At 42.3% G+C, this 20,766-nt stretch overlaps 4 protein-coding genes across 4 annotated transcripts; 2 read left to right on the forward strand and 2 right to left on the reverse strand.

The window, feature by feature from the left end:
* Positions 1–2,971: 2,971 nt before the first annotated feature.
* On the reverse strand, positions 2,972–3,679 carry LOC121329212 (transcription factor HES-5-like). The gene is made up of 2 exons (XM_041274686.1): positions 3,569–3,679; positions 2,972–3,446 (listed from the first exon to the last, which is right to left on the reverse strand). The coding sequence occupies exons 1-2, from the start codon at positions 3,629–3,631 to the stop codon at positions 3,081–3,083; spliced, it is 429 nt and encodes a 142-aa protein (XP_041130620.1). The 5' UTR covers positions 3,632–3,679; the 3' UTR covers positions 2,972–3,080.
* Positions 3,680–7,509: 3,830 nt separating this feature from the next.
* Positions 7,510–8,844, reverse strand: LOC121329211 (transcription factor HES-5-like). The gene is made up of 2 exons (XM_041274685.1): positions 8,719–8,844; positions 7,510–8,596 (listed from the first exon to the last, which is right to left on the reverse strand). Exons 1-2 carry the CDS (start codon positions 8,779–8,781, stop codon positions 8,231–8,233), a joined length of 429 nt encoding a protein of 142 aa, XP_041130619.1. The 5' UTR covers positions 8,782–8,844; the 3' UTR covers positions 7,510–8,230.
* A 4,101-nt stretch (positions 8,845–12,945) lies between these two features.
* On the forward strand, positions 12,946–14,657 carry LOC121329188 (transcription factor HES-5-like). The gene is made up of 2 exons (XM_041274622.1): positions 12,946–13,079; positions 13,202–14,657. The coding sequence occupies exons 1-2, from the start codon at positions 13,017–13,019 to the stop codon at positions 13,565–13,567; spliced, it is 429 nt and encodes a 142-aa protein (XP_041130556.1). The 5' UTR covers positions 12,946–13,016; the 3' UTR covers positions 13,568–14,657.
* A 3,872-nt stretch (positions 14,658–18,529) lies between these two features.
* Positions 18,530–19,827, forward strand: LOC121329102 (transcription factor HES-5-like). Its single transcript, XM_041274442.1, has 2 exons — positions 18,530–18,710; positions 18,829–19,827. Exons 1-2 carry the CDS (start codon positions 18,654–18,656, stop codon positions 19,231–19,233), a joined length of 462 nt encoding a protein of 153 aa, XP_041130376.1. The 5' UTR covers positions 18,530–18,653; the 3' UTR covers positions 19,234–19,827.
* The last annotated feature ends 939 nt before the right edge of the window (positions 19,828–20,766 follow it).

Raw genomic sequence — 20,766 nt, forward strand, 5'->3', positions numbered from 1 at the left:
AGTTTTTTTTTTTTTTTTTTTTTTTTTATTTTCCTTACTCTATGGATTTTTTTTTCTTCAGATTTGTTCAAAAATCTGCGTGTCTCTCGCTTCATTTCCAGCCGTGTCCTCATATCCCGGTTTCTGCGCTGTGCCTAATATGCACAAATTCATTCAGTTTTTATATGAACATTTTAAAAGCATCAATACAATGTTTTACTTCAAATAAATATATATAAAAAAACAACTTCTTCTTCTTCTTCTTCTTCTTCTTCTTCTTCTTCTTCTTCTTCTTCTTCTTCTTCTTCTAGTCCTGCGTGGTTTAATGCTGCAATGTAGCGCTCACACAAGATCAAAGGCACACAGCTAGCTTTTGCCTGTGGAGCAGTGCCTGCTAATGAGCTTTTAACTGCCAGCAGACACCCTGCAAGCTTAACCTGGCTTAATTCATCAGCCCTAGAACACTGCTGAATGGTGATTAGACTAAAACGAATGAATTGTTCCAGGAATAATACAGCCAGTGTTCCCTTGACAGACACCTCTCAAAATATTCACTGTGACAATCTGTTTAATTTGCCTCCGGGATACTGATGCAGCACATTCAGCAACGAGTCAATCCATTACAAACCACACAGGCCCAATTCACATACTTCAGGGATGGAAACGAGACTCCCATTGCATAGCAGGTAGATCCATTCCAGGTTTCCTAATCGGTACCCCAGTAAATCCATTTAGATTAGCCATGGCATTTAGGTAATAAGCTCAGGTGACTACAGTTCACTATATATATAATGAGAGCTACTTCAAATGTTCTGCCAATTACATATCCACTGGGGACCACGTACCTTTATTTCTGATTGCTATCTTGGGGATACCTGTCGTGAACGCTAACAATGCGACCCCGTGCCATAACTGCTGCAAGCGGGCTGCTGAACTCTTGAGTTTGAGAGCGTTAAAAGTTTACAGGCTCCAACATGCAAGTGTGAGCCGGAGCGGGCCGAATGAACGACCTTTCCATAGCACTGCTTCCTCTGTTTGATGTCCCTTTTCAAAGAGGGACCAAGCAGAAGGTCTGCCGGCAGTGGATTTGCCCCTACAGCACAAAGGAAAGACGGAGCCCGTCGCTAAGTGCTGGGAAAGGCACAAGTCCTTTGTTTGAGGGGATTGAAAGACACGAATGGCTAGAGAGTGTGGGAAACAGCGCGCAGCGCAGGCTCACGGCTCACTGTCAGGAAGAGGCTCTGCCCCGCTGCAGGCAGGTGTTTGCACTGCCGCTGCAAAAGCGCCGGGCATGCTCCCGCATGTGAAAACACATCTCCGGGAGCTAACGAAACCTTTCCCTAAGTCTTATCCTCTTGCGCGCTTCCATTCGTCACCCGGGTAACAGGTCTCGGCTGCGCGGTAGGGGCACACCATTACCCGGCCGGCGAGATCACCGGCTCTTTATCCCGCTCCCGTTTTCATGTGAGGCTGAGTCGGTCAGACTGTCCCACACACTTCCCTCTTCAATGCTTTGAAACAGGGGACAACAGCCGAGTGCACAGGTGCATATCTCATCAACGACGCCGCTCACCCCAGCAACGAACTGAGAAGAAAACTACAAAAATGGCCGTCCGGAGAACCGCAAGGGAAGAAGGAACCAACAAGTTATTGAAAACTAACTTTTAAGTAGCGCAGTTCCCATTAATCTTGTTCATTTTTCAGGTGCTGTTGAGATGCCGATAGGAGCTCCATTATTACACAATACAGACCAGTTATATTAACTGCAACTCAGATGACAAACTACATTATTATTATTATTATTATTATTATTATTATGAAGACGTATCATTACGTTATAATCTGAAAGGTTTATAATCTACAGGAAAAAACACGTTTTTTTTTAGACCAGAATTCAACAAGTGACAACTCTGAGCTTCTTTATATTAGGGTTGATTGACAATCAGGAGAATGAAAGAAAGTATAAACACACTGCGAGTGTAAAGTTCAGTGATTTTTATTCAACTTTCCTGAATTGACATCTCAGAAAACGCGCCAAGCAATGCATCGTTTCAATAAGAGACTGCCAAGAGAGTTTGGACAATGGTTCTGTTTTCTCAATACAATTCCATGGAAACTAGGAGGACTGTAATAAAGGCAGCTTCAGTTTACAGTTGGTCTGTTTTACAAAATCAATGCCGCACCTTGAAGAAAACTTCAACACAACATATTTCATATAGGATTCACTCAGCATGAGCTACTCTTCGAGTACTGCCTTTATAAAAGGCACACATGCACATTATACAGTATTTAAAATAATGTTTTTCAGCAATGCACACACACGTCTTTTCTAACAAGTTACAATAAGAGGATATTGCCTTCACAGAAGACACACACACATGCATAACTGTATTGATAGTATTTTAATATTTCTTTACAATGAAAGATCAAGTTCATATTTGGGAATAGTTTTTCATCAATAATACAGATTTCTTGTATAACAAGATACAATAAAGAGATGCCACCTTCAGAACAGGTCGTTATGTAAATACTGTTTGAAGTATTTCAGTGTAACTTTATAAAGAAATACCAAACAGTTTCAGCAATGCGTACACACTTCCTGTGTAATTATATACAATTACAGATATATTGCCATCACAGGAGGCATGAATACCCATACTATTTCAAATAATTTCTCTGCAGAGAAAAATAACTTTCAAACAATTTAAAAATCGTTAGCATTAGCTATGCACGCACAATTCTTGTGAGACAAGATTCTATTCAGGATATACTGCCTTCACAGAGGACAGGAATACCCGAGTTTTACTCATCATAATATTTCTATAAACAGAAATGACTTTGAACTAAACAGCGTCATCGCTGCATACACACTCCTTGTATAACAAGAATGAACAAATACTAGCGTACACAATATTGCCCCAGCATTGGGTAACTATTGTGTTTCCTTTCAATCAATGAAAGTAGCATTCAAATCTTCTGCACAAGGAAAAGAGGAAGGGAAACACCCCCTACACAATGAGAATTACTGTATATGCCCATCATAGACAGGCATGTTGAATTCTGTATGTCAAAGTGTTCAAAGTGACAGTGTCCGTTGTGATCTACCAGGGCCGCCAGAGGACACTTTTCAACGGGGTCGCCTCTTTGACGGGGGTCTGATGCACTGGACAATTCTGCGCAGCTTGGAAATGGTTCAGTAGTTTTCTCTGGGTTTCTGTCTTCATTTCATCCCGGGAAAGGAAGTGCACGATTTCTTGCACACACCTGGAGTAGCCTTCGTTTCCCGTCGCTGGCCGGGCGGAGGCGCTCTGTCTCAGGTAGCAGACGGTCATTTCCAGGATGTCCGCTTTCTCCAGTTTGGAATCGGGCTGCTGCTTCACGAATTCTTTTCCCAGTAACGTCTTGAGCTGCTCGATGCTGCTGTTGATACGATCTCTGCGCATCTTTTCAACCACCGGTTTTCTCAACTGTGAAAAAGAACAAGGTACAAATTCGATTAATAACCTGGTCGTGAGGAATAACAATTGAAGTTTTAAAAACACAAAATATTAAGAAAATAATCATATGTGCTCATTTAGTCTCAACTTACCTTGTTTGTCATTGCCACGTGTCCCTGTGAGTATCGCATAGCTGCAGTGATTGTAGGTGCCATTGCTGGAGTCACGGTGCTGTTAGTATCGCTTTCTCTGGAGCTTGGAAGTGTCAGATCTGCTAGTTTTCGCTACAAGCATCTCCCCTATTTATACTCTCCAATCTCCATACGAATGTGTGGGGCTCGGGCTTGTTGGAGTTTCTCACACTCAGCAGCCAATCGGCGCGCTCGGGAGGACAATGGGAGAAGCTGGAATTGTCACATGCTGAATGAAGTGCTTATTGACGGAGGAGAATAGCCAACTCCCAGGAGAGCAGGTGCAGGGGGGGGGGGGGGGGGGGGGGGGGGGGCATAGCGGGTGACTTGCAGGGGGATTGTGTGAATCTGGGAAAGTGGTGACCCCACCAAAAGATCAGATCTGCAGCCTGATCTTGGGATCAATGACATTGAAACATCACAGCACTGGTAATTGAAGTAAACACAGGCATGTGCCACACATGTTCGGATAGCAGCAAATGAGCGACGCAGAGAAGCATTATTATCCGATATGACAGGAATGGCGTTTTACTGCACGGGAAAGGAAACCACACTATAGGCAATAGGCTCTATGGCACCATTAACGGCGTGGTGCCTGAGTAACAGATTGATGTCAATCACACTTTCCCCCCAATGAGAAGTGTTTGATCCTTGCATGCGGCATCAGGTCTGTGTTCCTGGGCAGAACTTTCCCGGGTTTCAGGTGTGAGGACGCTGTGCGCGGCACGAGTTACATATATACTGTATTAGAGTAGACATCCAATAACATATATACATGCTATTAGACTATCACTCAACATACAATCCATTATAAAATAGTAGACATCTAAACCACATCCGTGTCGTTCCTGTAACTATTTGTAATGTATTTAATAACTATACAATTGACACGTGTGCTGTAATATAGTTTAGAATGAGCTTCGGAGAACAGTTTGGAAATTGATTTGATAGATATATAAAGATCTGGATCGTTTGAATAACCCCTCCTGTTGCTCCGGTTTGCAGCAATGCGCATGTGTTTGCGCGGCGTTATATTAGTGCCTCGGGTTCATTGCTCTCAATAGAACAGCTGGAGCTGGAGTGGGGAAACCCTGCTAAAAGCTGTCCTCAATTCTATGGGTAATGTTTGCACATCCTTAGAGCAGCTCTTCCAGATGTCACAGATGCAGCTTTCCTCTCCCTGCCAGTAGAGTCTGTGAGTAAAAGGCTGCTCAGAGTTTCTCACACTCTGTGCTGTGCTGCGCTCGATTCAGGACAGCAGCAGCGCGCCGTGCAGAATGTCGCATTAGTGACGGTAATTGGGTCTGTATTGTATGACAGCGAGGGCCTGACGTCACCGACCATCTGGAGGGAAAGGCGATCAGAGGCTTATTCCTTTTCAATAATATCTATTGGTGATTAAGAAATCGGAATCTGTCTTCTATACAGGACATGTGATTCAAAATATCTAAAAGGAAATTATTTATGGAAATGTTGCATTACTAGTATAGTCCACTGGAAATCACAAACCCCTAACATTAACCCTCTTTGAATAAGTGCAGGTGTGCATAACGACAGGTATCTTATATTGAAATGAGTAATAAGAGAGGGGGTTTATCAATAATAACTCCAGGGAGATGTGTGTCTTTAGTGCACAGTATTATAACAAGACACATTGTTCTCTTCATTGCAATAGCACCCAATGACTGTGATGACAGCACCAGAGAGTGATGTCATCCCTATACAAGCAGAGATAAAGACTCACAGATGCCAGTGGTATTGTGAGGTCTTAATGACATTATAACTTGTGACTTTACTCTCCAGAGCTTTCCCACACTTTGCCCATTCAGAGAGTTCAGGATGCACAAAGGAAGTGTGCCTTGTTAAATGCTAATCTGTGTTTAGAAAGGCATCTTCAGCAACAGCACACTTGGGAATAAGCCGAGGCTAATATATTTCAATGAAGAGCCTGATGAACACAAGGAACAACTTAAACTAATTTCCAAATAATAATGAAACTTAACATAGAGAATGAGCAACCGAATTAGTCCAGTGAGGACGCCAGTGTGTACATTGTATACAGTCCAGACCTTTCCATAGCTTCTATCTGCAGAAACAACCTGTGGTGTGTTTCTATACTGAATACAACCTGAATATATTAATTACCTAGAGACCATTTAACAAGCAATACTGGTGTTAGTGAATGACAAAGTGTTTAATAGATATTTTATATAGAAAACTACCTCTTTCTAAATCACAACTGATTATATATTGAAATAACTGTTTCCACTTGTGATCTGAATCGCTGCAATATTTTCTAGTAGCAAATAAGTAAGCCGCTCCTCTCCCTGTCCTCATCACTGGCATGGGTGTGGATAAGCAGCTTCATGCCCTGTCTCTGTGGGGATGGGGCACTGGGATCTGTGAGTGAGTTTTCCAACGTTTCCCACACTCTCTATCCATTCATTGCATTCAATTGGGTAACAAAAGAAGTGTGTCTTGTTACACATTACATTAGTGATGGTGTTTGATCTCCCATTGATGCTGAAGGAAAGCTTACTCCCAGCAGACCATCTGGATCGCAATATATGTCATCCTCCCGAGTCCAGCAGACTCTTGAAAGTCACTTCACCTGTTGCTGTTTGACTCTTTCAAGTGGTTGCAAGGTGTTAGTTTTCTCTTCTAGCTTTACCTTTGTAACTGACAAACAAACAGAGATGTCAGAGTGCTCTATCATCACTCTCTCTGGGAAGAGTACAAGTACAATGACACTTATTTAAGATGATGCTTTCTGAATGTATGTGTCTGGACCCATTAACAGGTGCATAAGCCTACCTGTATACTACAAGCCATGCATCTTAATATCAGTACTGTAACATTGCAATCACATTATGTATTGCTGTGCATTATAGTCTTTAGAAATGAATGGCAGGGTACAGTACTGTGTTTGAGAGACAGAGGCTGAAGAAATTGGCCAAAATATTAAAGGCTAGGAATCTACTATATATAATGTATTCATCTGCAGATTATTTTCTGCTACAATATTACTGTTTCTCAGTATTCTAATATTGATCCTATTCTAGAGAATATTCCTTTGTATGCAGTTTTAGCGCTCTCCCTTATCCCGACACATCAGCCCTCAAGCACGCCCCATTGTATCACACATCCCTATTCAGCAGCAAGAGGTCTATTGTTCTCCCACATTGTGCTGTCAATTTAACAAGTATTGATTAAAGATTTCCCTATTGTCCCTCTGAATGCACTGATTCTGCTCCAGTGTGGGAAACTGCAGTCTTGCAGGGACCCACAGATTGATATGCAGATTTCAGAGAGTGAATACAAGTGTTTAATGTCAGGTATAGCTGAATAGCAAGGTATGTGTGTGTAATATACAGCATGAGCTGGTTTGCATGGATTTACAGAAGTTTCAGCACCAAGGATAGCACCTGTTACCCAACAGACAGCCTTCTCCCTCACTGTCTTCACTGCTAATCACAGCAGGAATTATATTCAAGAAGAGACACACAGTAAAGAAATATAGTTCAATTGCTTTATTTGATTGACACATGAGACATGTGTCACTCACAGATTTCAATGCTGGATTCATCAGACAGTTCTGAGGATACACAATACACTGCATCGATAATGCCCTGATACAGGCTACTCAGAAAGTTCATTTCTACAGATACTCTGCACTCTGATTTACAAAATCACTACCACACCTTGAAGAAAACTTCAACACAACATATTTCATACAGGATTCACTCAGCATGAGCTACTCTTTGAGATACTGCCTTTATAAAAGGCACACATGCACATTATACAGTATTTAAAATAATGTTTTTCAGCAATGCACACACACGTCTTGTCTAACAAGGTACAATAAGAGGATATTGCCTTCACAGAAGACACACACACACATGCATAACTGTATTGATAGTATCTTAATATTTCTTTACAATGAAGGATCAAGTTCATATTTTGGGAATAATTTTTCATCAATAATACAGATTTCTTGTGTAACAAGATACAATAAAGAGATGCCACCTTCAGAACAGGTCGTTATATAAATACTGTTTGAAGTATTTCAGTTTTACTTTATAAAGAAATACCAAACAGTTTCAGCAATGCGTACCCACTTCCTGTGTAATTATATACAATTACAGATATATTGCCATCACAGGAGGCATGAATACCCGTACTATTTCAAATAATTTCTCTGCAGAGAAAAATAACTTTCAAACAATTTAAAAATCGTTAGCATTAGCTATGCACGCACAATTCTTGTGAGACAAGATTCTATTCAGGATATACTGCCTTCACAGAGGACAGGAATACCCGAGTTTTACTCATCATAATATTTCTATAAACAGAAATGACTTTGAACTAAACAGCGTCATCGCTGCATACACACTCCTTGTATAACAAGAATGAACAAATACTAGCGTACACAATATTGCCCCAGCATTGGGTAACTATTGTGTTTCCTTTCAATCAATGAAAGGAGCATTCAAATCTTCTGCACAAGCAAAAGAGGAAGGGAAACACCCCCTACACAATGAGAATTACTGTATATGCCCATCATAGACAGGCATGTTGAATTCTGTATGTCAAAGTGTTCAAAGTGACAGTGTCCGTTGTGATCTACCAGGGCCGCCAGAGGGCACTCTTCACCGGGGTCGCCTCTTTGACGGGGGTCTGATGCACTGGACAATTCTGCGCAGCTTGGAAATGGTTCAGTAGTTTTCTCTGGGTTTCTGTCTTCATTTCATCCCGGGAAAGGAAGTGCACGATTTCTTGCACACACCTGGAGTAGCCTTCGTTTCCCGTCGCTGGCCGGGCGGAGGCGCTCTGTCTCAGGTAGCAGACGGTCATTTCCAGGATGTCCGCTTTCTCCAGTTTGGAATCGGGCTGCTGCTTCACGAATTCTTTTCCCAGTAACGTCTTGAGCTGCTCGATGCTGCTGTTGATACGATCTCTGCGCATCTTTTCAACCACCGGTTTTCTCAACTGTGAAAAAGAACAAGGTACAAATTCGATTAATAACCTGGTCGTGAGGAATAACAATTGAAGTTTTAAAAACACAAAATATTAAGAAAATAATCATATGTGCTCATTTAGTCTCAACTTACCTTGTTTGTCATTGCCACGTGTCCCTGTGAGTATCGCATAGCTGCAGTGATTGTAGGTGCCATTGCTGGAGTCACGGTGCTGTTAATACCGCTTTCTCTGGAGCTTGGAAGTGTCAGATCTGCTGGTTTTCGCTACAAGCATCTCCCCTATTTATACTCTCCAATCTCCATACGAATGTGTGGGGCTCGGGCTTGTTGGAGTTTCTCACACTCAGCAGCCAATCGGCGCGCTCGGGAGGACAATGGGAGAAGCTGGAATTGTCACATGCTGAATGAAGTGCTTATTGACGGAGGAGAATAGCCAACTCCCAGGAGAGCAGGTGGGGGGGGGGGGGGGGGGGGGCATAGCGGGTGACTTGCAGGGGATTGTGTGAATCTGGGAAAGTGGTGACCCCACCAAAAGATCAGATCTGCAGCCTGATCTTGGGATCAATGACATTGAAACATCACAGCACTGGTAATTGAAGTAAACACAGGCATGTGCCACACATGTTCTGATAGCAGCAAATGAGCGACGCAGAGAAGCATTATTATCCGATATGACACGAATGGAGTTTTACTGCACGGGAAAGGAAACCACACTATAGGCAGTAGGCTCTATGGCACCATTAACGGCGTGGTGCCTGAGTAACAGATTGATGTCAATCACACTTTCCCCCCAATGAGAAGTGTTTGATCCTTGCATGCGGCATCAGGTCTGTGTTCCTGGGCAGAACTTTCCCGGGTTTCAGGTGTGAGGACGCTGTGCGCGGCACGAGTTACATATATACTGTATTAGAGTAGACATCCAATAACATATATATACATGCTATTAGACTATCACTCAACATACAATCCATTATAAAATAGTAGACATCTAAACCACATCCGTGTCGTTCCTGTAACTATTTGTAATGTATTTAATAACTATACAATTGACACGTGTGCTGTAATATAGTTTAGAATGAGCTTCGGAGAACAGTTTGGAAATTGATTTGATAGATATATAAAGATCTGGATCGTTTGAATAACCCCTCCTGTTGCTCCGGTTTGCAGCAATGCGCATGTGTTTGCGCGGCGTTATATTAGTGCCTCGGGTTCATTGCTCTCAATAGAACAGCTGGAGCTGGAGTGGGGAAACCCTGCTAAAAGCTGTCCTCAATTCTATGGGTGATGTTTGCACATCCTTAGAGCAGCTCTTCCAGATGTCACAGATGCAGCTTTCCTCTCCCTGCCAGTAGAGTCTGTGAGTAAAAGGCTGCTCAGAGTTTCTCACACTCTGTGCTGTGCTGCGCTCGATTCAGGACAGAAGCAGCGCGTCGTGCAGAATGTCGCGTTAGTGATGGTAATTGGGTCTTTATTGTATGACAGCGAGGGCCTGACATCACAGACCATCTGGAGGGAAAATGAATGCTTTCTGATATTCAGATCGCTGTCAGTCAGCGCTATCGATCGGTTTAGGTATTCGTGTAGTCTTACACTGATTCGGGAAATCTGTAAAATATAAACAGACACTTAATAAATGGTTTTTTAAATGATCGCATATCTCATTTGTATGGAAAACGCCCGTCATGTGACATTAGATTAATAATAATAATAATAATAATAATAATAATACATGCAGGTGTATTTCATTATTTCATTTCATGTACATGCGCTTTCATTACTGTGCTGATAATATTCCCCTGTGGTGTTGAGAATAATAAATCTGTCGTTGTAAAGTCTTCATAAACTTTATGAACGAACAGATGTCGCTGAGTTTATCTCATCGCAACTTGTGGCTTTACTCGCCAGAGCTTTCCCACCCTTCACCGGCTCAGAGAGGTCACATTCACACAAAAGACGCGTGCCTTTTTAATGCCAATCTGAATTAGAAGGGCATTGTGGCAACATCCTTTTCATTGACACAGAACCAGTATCATAACATATGACAATTTATACAAAAACAGTCTTTAAATGAGGATAAAGCAACTGGTAATCATGTTTAGAAAAAAATATATATCTTGCTATTTTCTGTATGAAAAAATCGCCATCACAATTGATTTTACACTGACATCTTGTATTGCATTTTCATATGTTCCCAAATTTAGTTTCAGACTTTGTAGAGTCAACCTTATTTTTTTATTCTTCACCTTTCATTAGAAGAAGATACATTTATTGCTAGAAGGCGAATGTATATTCTATAGGCATTCGGCAGATTCTATATTAAAGGCATCGCCAATGAAACGGTACCAGAGCTATGTCTTCGATGAGGGAACGCGCTCTGATAGGAACCTGCTTACTAACACTGCTGCCATCACAGCAGAGCCTTGCCTCAGAGGAAGCGCTTCTGGTTTCACGACCAACGCCCAGTGCAATCTACGCATTTGAGTAACACATTCACATCAGATCAGCCTGCGATGGGTGTCAGGGTCGCTTGTGTGTGGAGCCCCGGGGTCAGCTCGTTCCCAGCGCTGAACAAAACCATTGAACAGACTGCCCCTCGAGTGCTCCCCGCCCCTTCGCCTGCCCACGGGGTTCCAGCTGCTCCCATTGTTTTGCTGAATACATGCATGTGTGAGAAACTGCACCGAGTGCAAGACCCACACTTCTAGGAGTCTGTTAAACCCCGAGGCTGGTGAGACTCACTGACCTAGCAGACGGGGAGGCAGTGCTATAGTAGGAAGATACAATCTGATCATATCTTCTAGGTATTCTTGACTGATGCATTTATTTGGATTAATAATAGCTGAAAACAGGAATACCTGCAACATGGGGGGGGGGGGGGGGGGGGGGGGGGGGGGGGGGGGGGGGGGGGGGGCGTAAATGAGCCAATAGTGCAATAGCACACGCATGGGCTAGCACGCGTTAACAGTGTATTGTTTGCTAATAGCCCAGTCCCAGGAGAGCAGGTGATGGGGTGTGCTTGAAGGCTACACCGTCACTGCAGTGAGATTCTGTAACCTGGGAACGGGCTGCAGAACGTTCGGAGTCCATCACATTCCAAACACACGTGCAGCTTGGTTCTAGAAACAGATTTTACACTTTTAACTGATTACTTTGGTAACATCTGAGTTCTCTGTTTAATTGTGTAAAGCGACTGCGTCGATACAGATGAGAAGTGAACATGAAATGGTTGAGAGAAGATATTGAGATAGATGGGGTATGAATATGAGTAACGCTGTCAGTTTTTTTTTCCACACAGTGAACACACATATGGTGTTTGGGGTGGAGCGTGTCCTCTATTCACAATCAAAAGGAGATCTCTGTGAATTACGCGCTGTGTAACAAGGCACGCGTCTATTGTCATAGTGTTCAAAGCAATGAATACGAGCGAGAGCGGGAAGCGCAGTTTCCAAAGTTCAATGAAGGCTCGAGTTGCATTATTATACCCTGGAGAGACTGGAGGTCTCCTCTAGAAGTAGCTGTTTAGCTGTGCTCCTTGTGACAAGCGATAACGTCTTTCTACTTGTGCATGTGGAAGCGAGCACAAGGGATCGACCCAAATCGTTTATTTAGCAAAATGACAGTATATTAAATGTTAATATAATAGTGTATAGAAAAATATGGACAACGTGCACGTGTTTGTGGATAATCGAATAACTTCGAATCATATTCTTGGTTGGACACAGTTCTAGAACTGTGCCGTGCATCGCGCACAACGTCCTCACACCTGAAACCCGGGAAAGTTCTGCCCAGGAACACAGACCTGATGCCGCATGCAAGGATCAAACACTTCTCATTGGGGGGAAAGTGTGATTGACATCAATCTGTTACTCAGGCACCACGCCGTTAATGGTGCCATAGAGCCTACTGCCTGTAATGTGGTTTCCTTTCCCGTGGAGTAAAACGCCATTCGTGTCATATCGGATAATAATGCTTCTCTGCGTCGCTCATTTGCTGCTATCCGAACATGTGTGGCACATGCCTGTGTTTACTTCAATTACCAGTGCTGTGATGTTTCAATGTCATTGATCCCAAGATCAGGCTGCAGATCTGATCTTTTGGTGGGGTCACCACTTTCCCAGATTCACATAACCCCCTGCAAGTCACCCGCTATGCCCCCCCCCCCCCCCCTTGCACCTGCTCTCCTGGGAGTTGGCTATTCTCCTCCGTCAATAAGCACTTCATTCAGCATGTGACAATTCCAGCTTCTCCCATTGTCCTCCCGAGCGCGCCGATTGGCTGCTGAGTGTGAGAAACTCCAACAAGCCCGAGCCCCACACATTCGTATGGAGATTGGAGAGTATAAATAGGGGAGATGCTTGTAGCGAAAACCAGCAGATCTGACACTTCCAAGCTCCAGAGAAAGCGATACTAACAGCACCGTGACTCCAGCAATGGCACCTACAATCACTGCAGCTATGCGATACTCACAGGGACACGTGGCAATGACAAACAAAGTAAGTTGAGACTAAATGAGCACATATGATTATTTTCTTAATATTTTGTGTTTTTAAAACTTCAATTGTTATTCCTCACGACCAGGTTATTAATCGAATTTGTACCTTGTTCTTTTTCACAGTTGAGAAAACCGGTGGTTGAAAAGATGCGCAGAGATCGTATCAACAGCAGCATCGAGCAGCTCAAGACGTTACTGGGAAAAGAATTCGTGAAGCAGCAGCCCGATTCCAAACTGGAGAAAGCGGACATCCTGGAAATGACCGTCTGCTACCTGAGACAGAGCGCCTCCGCCCGGCCAGCGACGGGAAACGAAGGCTACTCCAGGTGTGTGCAAGAAATCGTGCGCTTCCTTTCCCGGGATGAAATGAAGACAGAAACCCAGAGAAAACTACTGAACCATTTCCAAGCTGCGCAGAATTGTCCAGTGCATCAGACCCCCGTCAAAGAGGCGACCCCGGTGAAGAGTGCCCTCTGGCGGCCCTGGTAGATCACAACGGACACTGTCACTTTGAACACTTTGACATACAGAATTCAACATGCCTGTCTATGATGGGCATATACAGTAATTCTCATTGTGTAGGGGGTGTTTCCCTTCCTCTTTTGCTTGTGCAGAAGATTTGAATGCTACTTTCATTGATTGAAAGGAAACACAATAGTTACCCAATGCTGGGGCAATATTGTGTACGCTAGTATCTGTTCATTCTTGTTATACAAGGAGTGTGTATGCAGCGATGACGCTGTTTAGTTCAAAGTCATTTCTGTTTATAGAAATATTATGATGAGTAAAACTCGGGTATTCCTGTCCTCTGTGAAGGCAATATATCCTGAATGGAATCTTGTCTCACAAGAATTGTGCGTGCATAGCTAATGCTAACGATTTTTAAATTGTTTGAAAGTTACTTTTCTCTGAAGAGAAATTATTTGAAATAGTATGGGTATTCATGCCTCTTGTGATGGCAATATATCTGTAATTGTATATAATTACACAGGAAGTGTGTACGCATTGCTGAAACTGTTTGGTATTTCTTTATAAAGTAAAACTGAAATACTTCAAACAGTATTTATATAACGACCTGTTCTGAAGGTGGCATCTCTTTATTGTATCTTGTTACACAAGAAATCTGTATTATTGATGAAAAATTATTCCCAAAATATGAACTTGATCCTTCATTGTAAAGAAATATTAAGATACTATCAATACAGTTATACATGTGTGTGTGTCTTCTGTGAAGGCAATATCCTCTTATTGTACCTTGTTAGACAAGACGTGTGTGTGCATTGCTGAAAAACATTATTTTAAATACTGTATAATGTGCATGTGTGCCTTTTATAAAGGCAGTATCTCAAAGAGTAGCTCACGCTGAGTGAATCTTATATGAAATATGTTGTGTTGAAGTTTTCTTCAAGGTGTGGTAGTGATTTTGTAAATCAGAGTGCAGAGTATCTGTAGAAGTGGACTTTTTGAGTAGCCTGTATCAGGGCATTATCGATGCAGTGTATTGTGTATCCTCAGAACTGTCTGATGAATCCAGCATTGAAATCTGTGAGTGACACATGTCTCATGTGTCAATCAAATAAAGCAATTGAACTATATTTCTTTACTGTGTGTCTCTTCTTGAATATAATTCCTGCTGTGATTAGCAGTGAAGACAGTGAGGGAGAAGGCTGTCTGTTGGGTAACAGGTACTATCCTTGGTGCTGAAACTTCTGTAAATCCATACAAACTAGCTCATGCTGTATATTACACACACATACCTTGATATTCAGCTATATCTGACATTAAACACTTGTATTCACTCTCTGAAATCTGCATATCAATCTGTGGGTCCCTGCAAGACTGCAGTTTCCCACACTGGAGCAGAATCAATGCATTCAGAGGGACAATAGGGAAATCTTTAATCAATACTTGTTAAATTGACAGCACAATGTGGGAGAACAATAGACCTCTTGCTGCTGAATAGGGGTGTGTGATACAATGGGGCGTGCTTGAGGGCTGATGTGTCGGGATAAGGGACAGAGCTAAAACTGAATACAAAGGAATATTCTCTAGAATAGGATCAATATTAGAATACTGACAAACAGTAATATTGTAGCAGAAAATAATCTGCAGATGAATACATTATATATAGTAGATCCCTAGCCTTTAATGTTTTGGCCAATTTCCTCAGCCTCTGTCTCTCAAACACAGTACTGTACCCTGCCATTCATTTATAAAAATATATGCAGAGTAATACATAATGTGATTGCAATGTTACAGTACTGATATTAAGATGCATGGCTTGTAGTATACAGGTAGGCTTATGCACCTGTTACTGGGTCCAGACACACACATTCAGAAAGCATCATCTTAAATAAGTGTCATTGTACTTGTACTCTTCCCAGAGAGAGTGATGATAGAGCGCTCTGACATCTCTGTTTGTTTATCAGTTACAAAGGTAAAGCTACAAGAGAAAACTAACACCTTGCAACCGCTTGAAAGAGTCAAACAGCAACAGGTGAAGTGACTTTCAAGAGTCTGCTGGACTCGGGAGGATGACATATATTGCGATCCAGATGGTCTGCTGGGAGTAAGCTTTCCTTCAGCATCAATGGGAGATCAAACACCATCACTAATGTAATGTGTAACAAGACACACTTCTTTTGTTACCCAATTGAATGCAATGAATGGATAGAGAGTGTGGGAAACGTTGGAAAACTCACTCACAGATCCCAGTGCCCCACACCCACAGAGACAGGGCATGAGGTGCAATTGGGAGTGGTATCGGGGAATTCTTTTAAGAAAACAAAATGGGTAAAGATTTGAAATGTAGGTAGAAGCCAAGTATGGTCCCTACCACCAATAAAATACAGCATTTCTTTTTAAATAATGGTTTCCCAATAGTGGCTTTTAAAAAGTACCTCATAACCTCTCCCCTATAACAACTAATCTTTTCACACTGTGTGCAGTGCTAGCATAAAATGAAAACTAATAGTAAACTTAGTCAAGTAGACGTACATTTTGGCTCGTGTCACCTGAGCACCAGAATAGTCGCAATGGTACTTTTATTAACGTTGGTTACGCTAATAATATATATATATATATATATATATATATATATATATATATATATACACACACATATATATATACACACACACACACACACACACACACACACACACACACACACACACACACATACACAAGCGTCAATAGAACTATGAGTCCCACGAGTTTTGTTATGGAGAATATCTTTCACATTAGCATTTAACAAGGCACACTCCCTTTGTTTGAATCTGAACTCTTTGAACTGGGGAAGTGTGGGAAAGCTCTGGAGAGTAAAGTCACAAGTTATAAAGTCATTCAGGCTCCACGATGCAGTCTGGCTTGGTTTGCCTCTCGCTGCCCAGGAATGCCATTGTAATCTGGCGCACTCACTTGTTTCAGCAAGAATGGAACAAGTTTGTGTTCATCATTGGCTTAATGCAATAGCAAGCACACATGTGTGTAGACAGAGTCCTTCCACGTCGCGTTATATAACTTTGCCATGCTCTGACAAACTTTTTTCTTTGCTTATCTATATTCTTTTTTAAAAGTGTAACGTTTATATACGCGAGATCAATAAATAATACACACACTTTCAAAAAAGTTAAACGACCATTCATTGTCAACTTTAGCTATAGTAATAAATGACTCCTTTCACATATCTAGATGTTGAGGACAATATATCGTTTTTCTTTCCCTCCAGTTGGTCTATGACGTCAGGCTTTCACTGGGATACAATGACTATCCAATTGCCGTCGTTAATTCTTTTGTTCAGTATTGAGCAACAAACAGCCCACACTGTGGGAAACTGTTCCAGATTTGCACCCACAGTCTTCTATTTGCAGTAAGACCAAGGACACGTGTGACATCACAAAGAATAGGGGTGACCAGGCATCACCGATATAAGAGCATTACCTTTCGCATAGCTTACTCACTCCAGCTGTCCGGGTTAGATCGAGCAGCCTACGCTCTACTCAGCACTTCTATTAAAATATTTATATTGAACTTTCCAAGTTGATCCATTTAATTTGCGGGTGTTATTTTAAATTATAACCGAAGCAGTAAACAGAAGTACCCAGGTTAACTGCCACATCTACCAATAATGTACTTCAAACATGAATGGATCAATCAATATACAGCATGAGGCGAACACACTTAAGAATGCTCTTAAGTGAAATGCATAACTACATCATGTGCTGGTAACATGCAATGATCTCTGTAACCCATAGAATATTACACCACCTCCCACAATCATCTTACAAACACGAACAGCCGCTATAACCAAATGCAGCCTCCTCATGTCTGTAGGGCTGGTTTAAAGCAGATCCTGTCAAACGAGTCGAAAACAAAACGAGTCATGAGAATGGATTCTGCTGAAATCTACCTGCCACTGTTTATACAGGACTGCAGTCGGGTGGATCAAAGTGTGCCACACGCAGGTCGTAACACTTGAAACCAAGAGAAACATCCGCCGACACCAACGCTCACAGACAGTGAGTCCAGGTGCGAATCGCACGGATCAAAACCCCTGCGCACATCTTAAGTGTGATTAACACCAAGACGTGAGCACACGCCTTGCATAAACATATCTAATTTCTCTCGTTTCATTTAAAAATATTTAAATATTTCTGAATATTTTGCTTTTTGCCAATCAATCCATGTCAGTAGTGAACACCGACACGTGTGCACTGCTATGTCTTATATCAGGTTATTGTCAAAGGCCTCCAGTTTCTTATTTTGAATCTTTGGTGTGTTTTAGGCTCTACGGGACACCTGAAACATTTTATGTGGATTGCGCTGTTACTGCTCTTATAAAAATAAAAAATAAAAAATAAAAACAATAGCCATAGTGAACGCATCTACCAAAGTCTAATAAAGCGTAGTGACAGCATGGTAAAGCACGGGTACGCATTGTAAGGAACAGAGAGGTATGATAAAGCATATTAACAAACGTGGCAAACCAGGGTAAACTAGGGGAAAAGAAGAACCATGGGGAAAGCGCGGTAGATCTGCAAAAATAACTTACAAATGTACTGTGTAAACTGTTATACAGGCCGGTGAAGCGAATGGAGCGTGCCAGTCTATGCAAAACGAGTTTCTAGGAATTGTTTATTAATTATAACCGCAATGTAACGCAGGGCTTCCTTGCATGTGCCTGACATATTTATGTTAATTGCGCTGCGCTTCAGTGGGAACCGTTTGATCTTTGCCTCCGGCAGCGGGTCTGAGTTTCGAGGGGTGGGACTTTCCCAGGTTGCAGAAGCACACGCCGCTGTTACTGACACACTCCAGCTATCGACCTGGGCGGGTCCCGCGGGTCTGCAGCCGACATGAAGGCAGTAAAACCTGGAGCAATCGATGTTATCTACTGCTGCTGACGCGCTCCGATTGGCTGCCGAGTGTGGGAAAGCAGGAAAAGCCTCAGACCCACGATATCTGACACAGCGCGTGGGCTATAAATACACGAGGTCCTTTGCCATATCCACAGACAAGCAACGGGCCAAAGCATTGCAGAAACTACTGACAGCAAGCGCCAAGACGTCCGACAATGGCACCTTCCACCATGCACAGTGCTTTCCAAGTGACAACCAAAGAAAAGAATAAGGTAGGGTTTGTTTGAATATGGTTGAAATGTTTTCTTTTTAATACTCTTGTCTCACATTTCGTCTTGGTTGCTTGGAGGACAAATCACTAAAGCTGTTCCATTTTTTTTTTCTCCACAGTTACGCAAACCGATCGTGGAAAAGATGCGCAGAGATCGCATCAACACCAGCATCGAGCAGCTGAAGACGCTTCTTCAGAAGGAGTTTCGTCAACAGCAGCCGGGTTCTAAGCTGGAGAAAGCTGATATCTTAGAAATGACCGCGGGCTTCCTGAAAGGACAGGTCAAGACCAGCACCAAACTGGGCTATAGCCAGGGCTTTTCCCAGTGTCTGCAGGAGTCCATCCGCTTCCTGTCTCTCCAGGCGCCCCAACAAGCCGCTGAGTTGAGAGTGATGGAGCGTTTCTACGGATCACAGAACGCCACCCTGAGTCGCTTATCTCCCCAGCCTCTCCAGAACTCTGAACCTCGCCAGGTCTGCACGAAACAGCCGGCTAACACCAGCCCCTCGTGGAGACCCTGGTAAATCAGACATTAAAGAAAAAGAAAACACATATCAAATCAAACTAGAGGAGAGCTTGCATTCAAGATATTCTCTGTGGCTGTGTAGGAATGTATGCGTTCCGTGTATTGTTTCAGTTCACCTGATCAGGGCGAGAGATTCCAAATCTCATTATGCTATAGAACGTGCTTTGAAATGAGAACACAGCATTGTTCTATATGTGAGTTTTAATTCAGTTCTACACGGTTTGTAGGTTTGCACTGAACTGCATTGTTGTATATTACAGTAATTGCATGAGGTTGAAAATGAAAGAGATTTGTTCTCCGACCTTTCCGCTGTACCTCCTTTATTATAGAAATTGCTCTAGATGTCCTGCCTTTTGTAAAGGCTTTACTGTGAACTATATTAGGTTCATACCGTATTGTACGCGCTGTCAAGGCATATGAACAATACATGTGTATATATAATGTACAGTTTTTATAATGAATGTGAATGAATGAAATAGCAAGGATGGTTTCTATTGCTATCTCTTGCTAGCACTTGTATTTCAGTATCTGGAAAAAAATATGTTGTCGTGTTTTATACGAGGCCCCTGAGTAATAAATCCACTTGATTGTACTTTGTGTTGAGTCGTTTCTTATAGCTTTCTGAAAGGACACTGGAACCCATTATAAACATAAACACGTGCGCTCTTCCTTTACAAACCACGAAGAGCAGCCCCTGTGACGCACAGTGTCAAAAAGCATTAGCAAACACAGAGCGAGCGACTGACCTGCGTATTGCATCCTGAAATAAAGGTAATCCGCTCAGAGAAGAGGCAAGGCATTGCATCCTTTATTATTTGTGCCAAATGACGCACGTTTCTGTTATTTAATTCTTAGAAATTATCACGGGAATACACACACAGGAATTTAAAAATGATCAATCTAGACCGAGCGCTCCAATGTGAGGCTGAATAAACCCAGCCTCTGAGTCATATTTAGGCTGTGGTTTATTTTAGTAGCCCACAGCTTTCCCTGTCGTACACCTTCATTGTGGGTTTATCTGACACTTCTGTGGAACATTCATAGCTCAGAACTGCGTACAGCTATACAGTACAAGGTATATAACGTATACAGGCGTAAACCCATCGTGTGTATTGCTTCAGCTGTCCGTGTCCATTCGTAAACTGAGCTATACTGTGGACGAAGAGGTCATCTAGATCTTAACTTATAGTTACATTTTATATTTTGTTTTTTAAACTCGTGTCTTGATGCCCATCCAAACGATTGATTCACCCACAGGCAATTCAATAATAATAGTTGTTTTACAATATAACCCCCCCCCCCCCCCCCCCCCCCCCCCCCCCAAAAAAAAAAAAAACCTCAAGAAAATGTTTGTGTTATGTTTGTGTTATAAAGCCTTATATCCGTGTTCCAGTAAGAACACCCGCTGCGTAATGTTCAGAAACGTGTCTGGTCTGGCGCTCAAGGCACGCTTCTTCTGTTCCCCCAATAAAAAAAAAAAAACCGTTTGCATCAAAGGAGTGCAGCCTATCCAGGACAGCTTGAGACAGAA

Source organism: Polyodon spathula, chromosome 16 (assembly GCF_017654505.1).
Source record: "Polyodon spathula isolate WHYD16114869_AA chromosome 16, ASM1765450v1, whole genome shotgun sequence".
Lineage (NCBI taxonomy): Eukaryota > Metazoa > Chordata > Actinopteri > Acipenseriformes > Polyodontidae > Polyodon > Polyodon spathula.

Excerpts from the sequence above, each read along its gene's own strand:
- LOC121329212 (XM_041274686.1), bottom strand. The coding sequence starts at position 3,631 with ATGGCACCTACAATCACTGCAGCTATGCGATACTCACAGGGACACGTG. Across the intron at positions 3,447-3,568 it reads ACGTGGCAATGACAAACAAG|TTGAGAAAACCGGTGGTTGA; the intron begins GTAAGTTGAGAC and ends TCTTTTTCACAG.
- LOC121329188 (XM_041274622.1), top strand. The coding sequence starts at position 13,017 with ATGGCACCTACAATCACTGCAGCTATGCGATACTCACAGGGACACGTG. Across the intron at positions 13,080-13,201 it reads ACGTGGCAATGACAAACAAA|TTGAGAAAACCGGTGGTTGA; the intron begins GTAAGTTGAGAC and ends TCTTTTTCACAG.
- LOC121329102 (XM_041274442.1), top strand. The coding sequence starts at position 18,654 with ATGGCACCTTCCACCATGCACAGTGCTTTCCAAGTGACAACCAAAGAA. Across the intron at positions 18,711-18,828 it reads CAACCAAAGAAAAGAATAAG|TTACGCAAACCGATCGTGGA; the intron begins GTAGGGTTTGTT and ends TTTTCTCCACAG.
- LOC121329211 (XM_041274685.1), bottom strand. The coding sequence starts at position 8,781 with ATGGCACCTACAATCACTGCAGCTATGCGATACTCACAGGGACACGTG. Across the intron at positions 8,597-8,718 it reads ACGTGGCAATGACAAACAAG|TTGAGAAAACCGGTGGTTGA; the intron begins GTAAGTTGAGAC and ends TCTTTTTCACAG.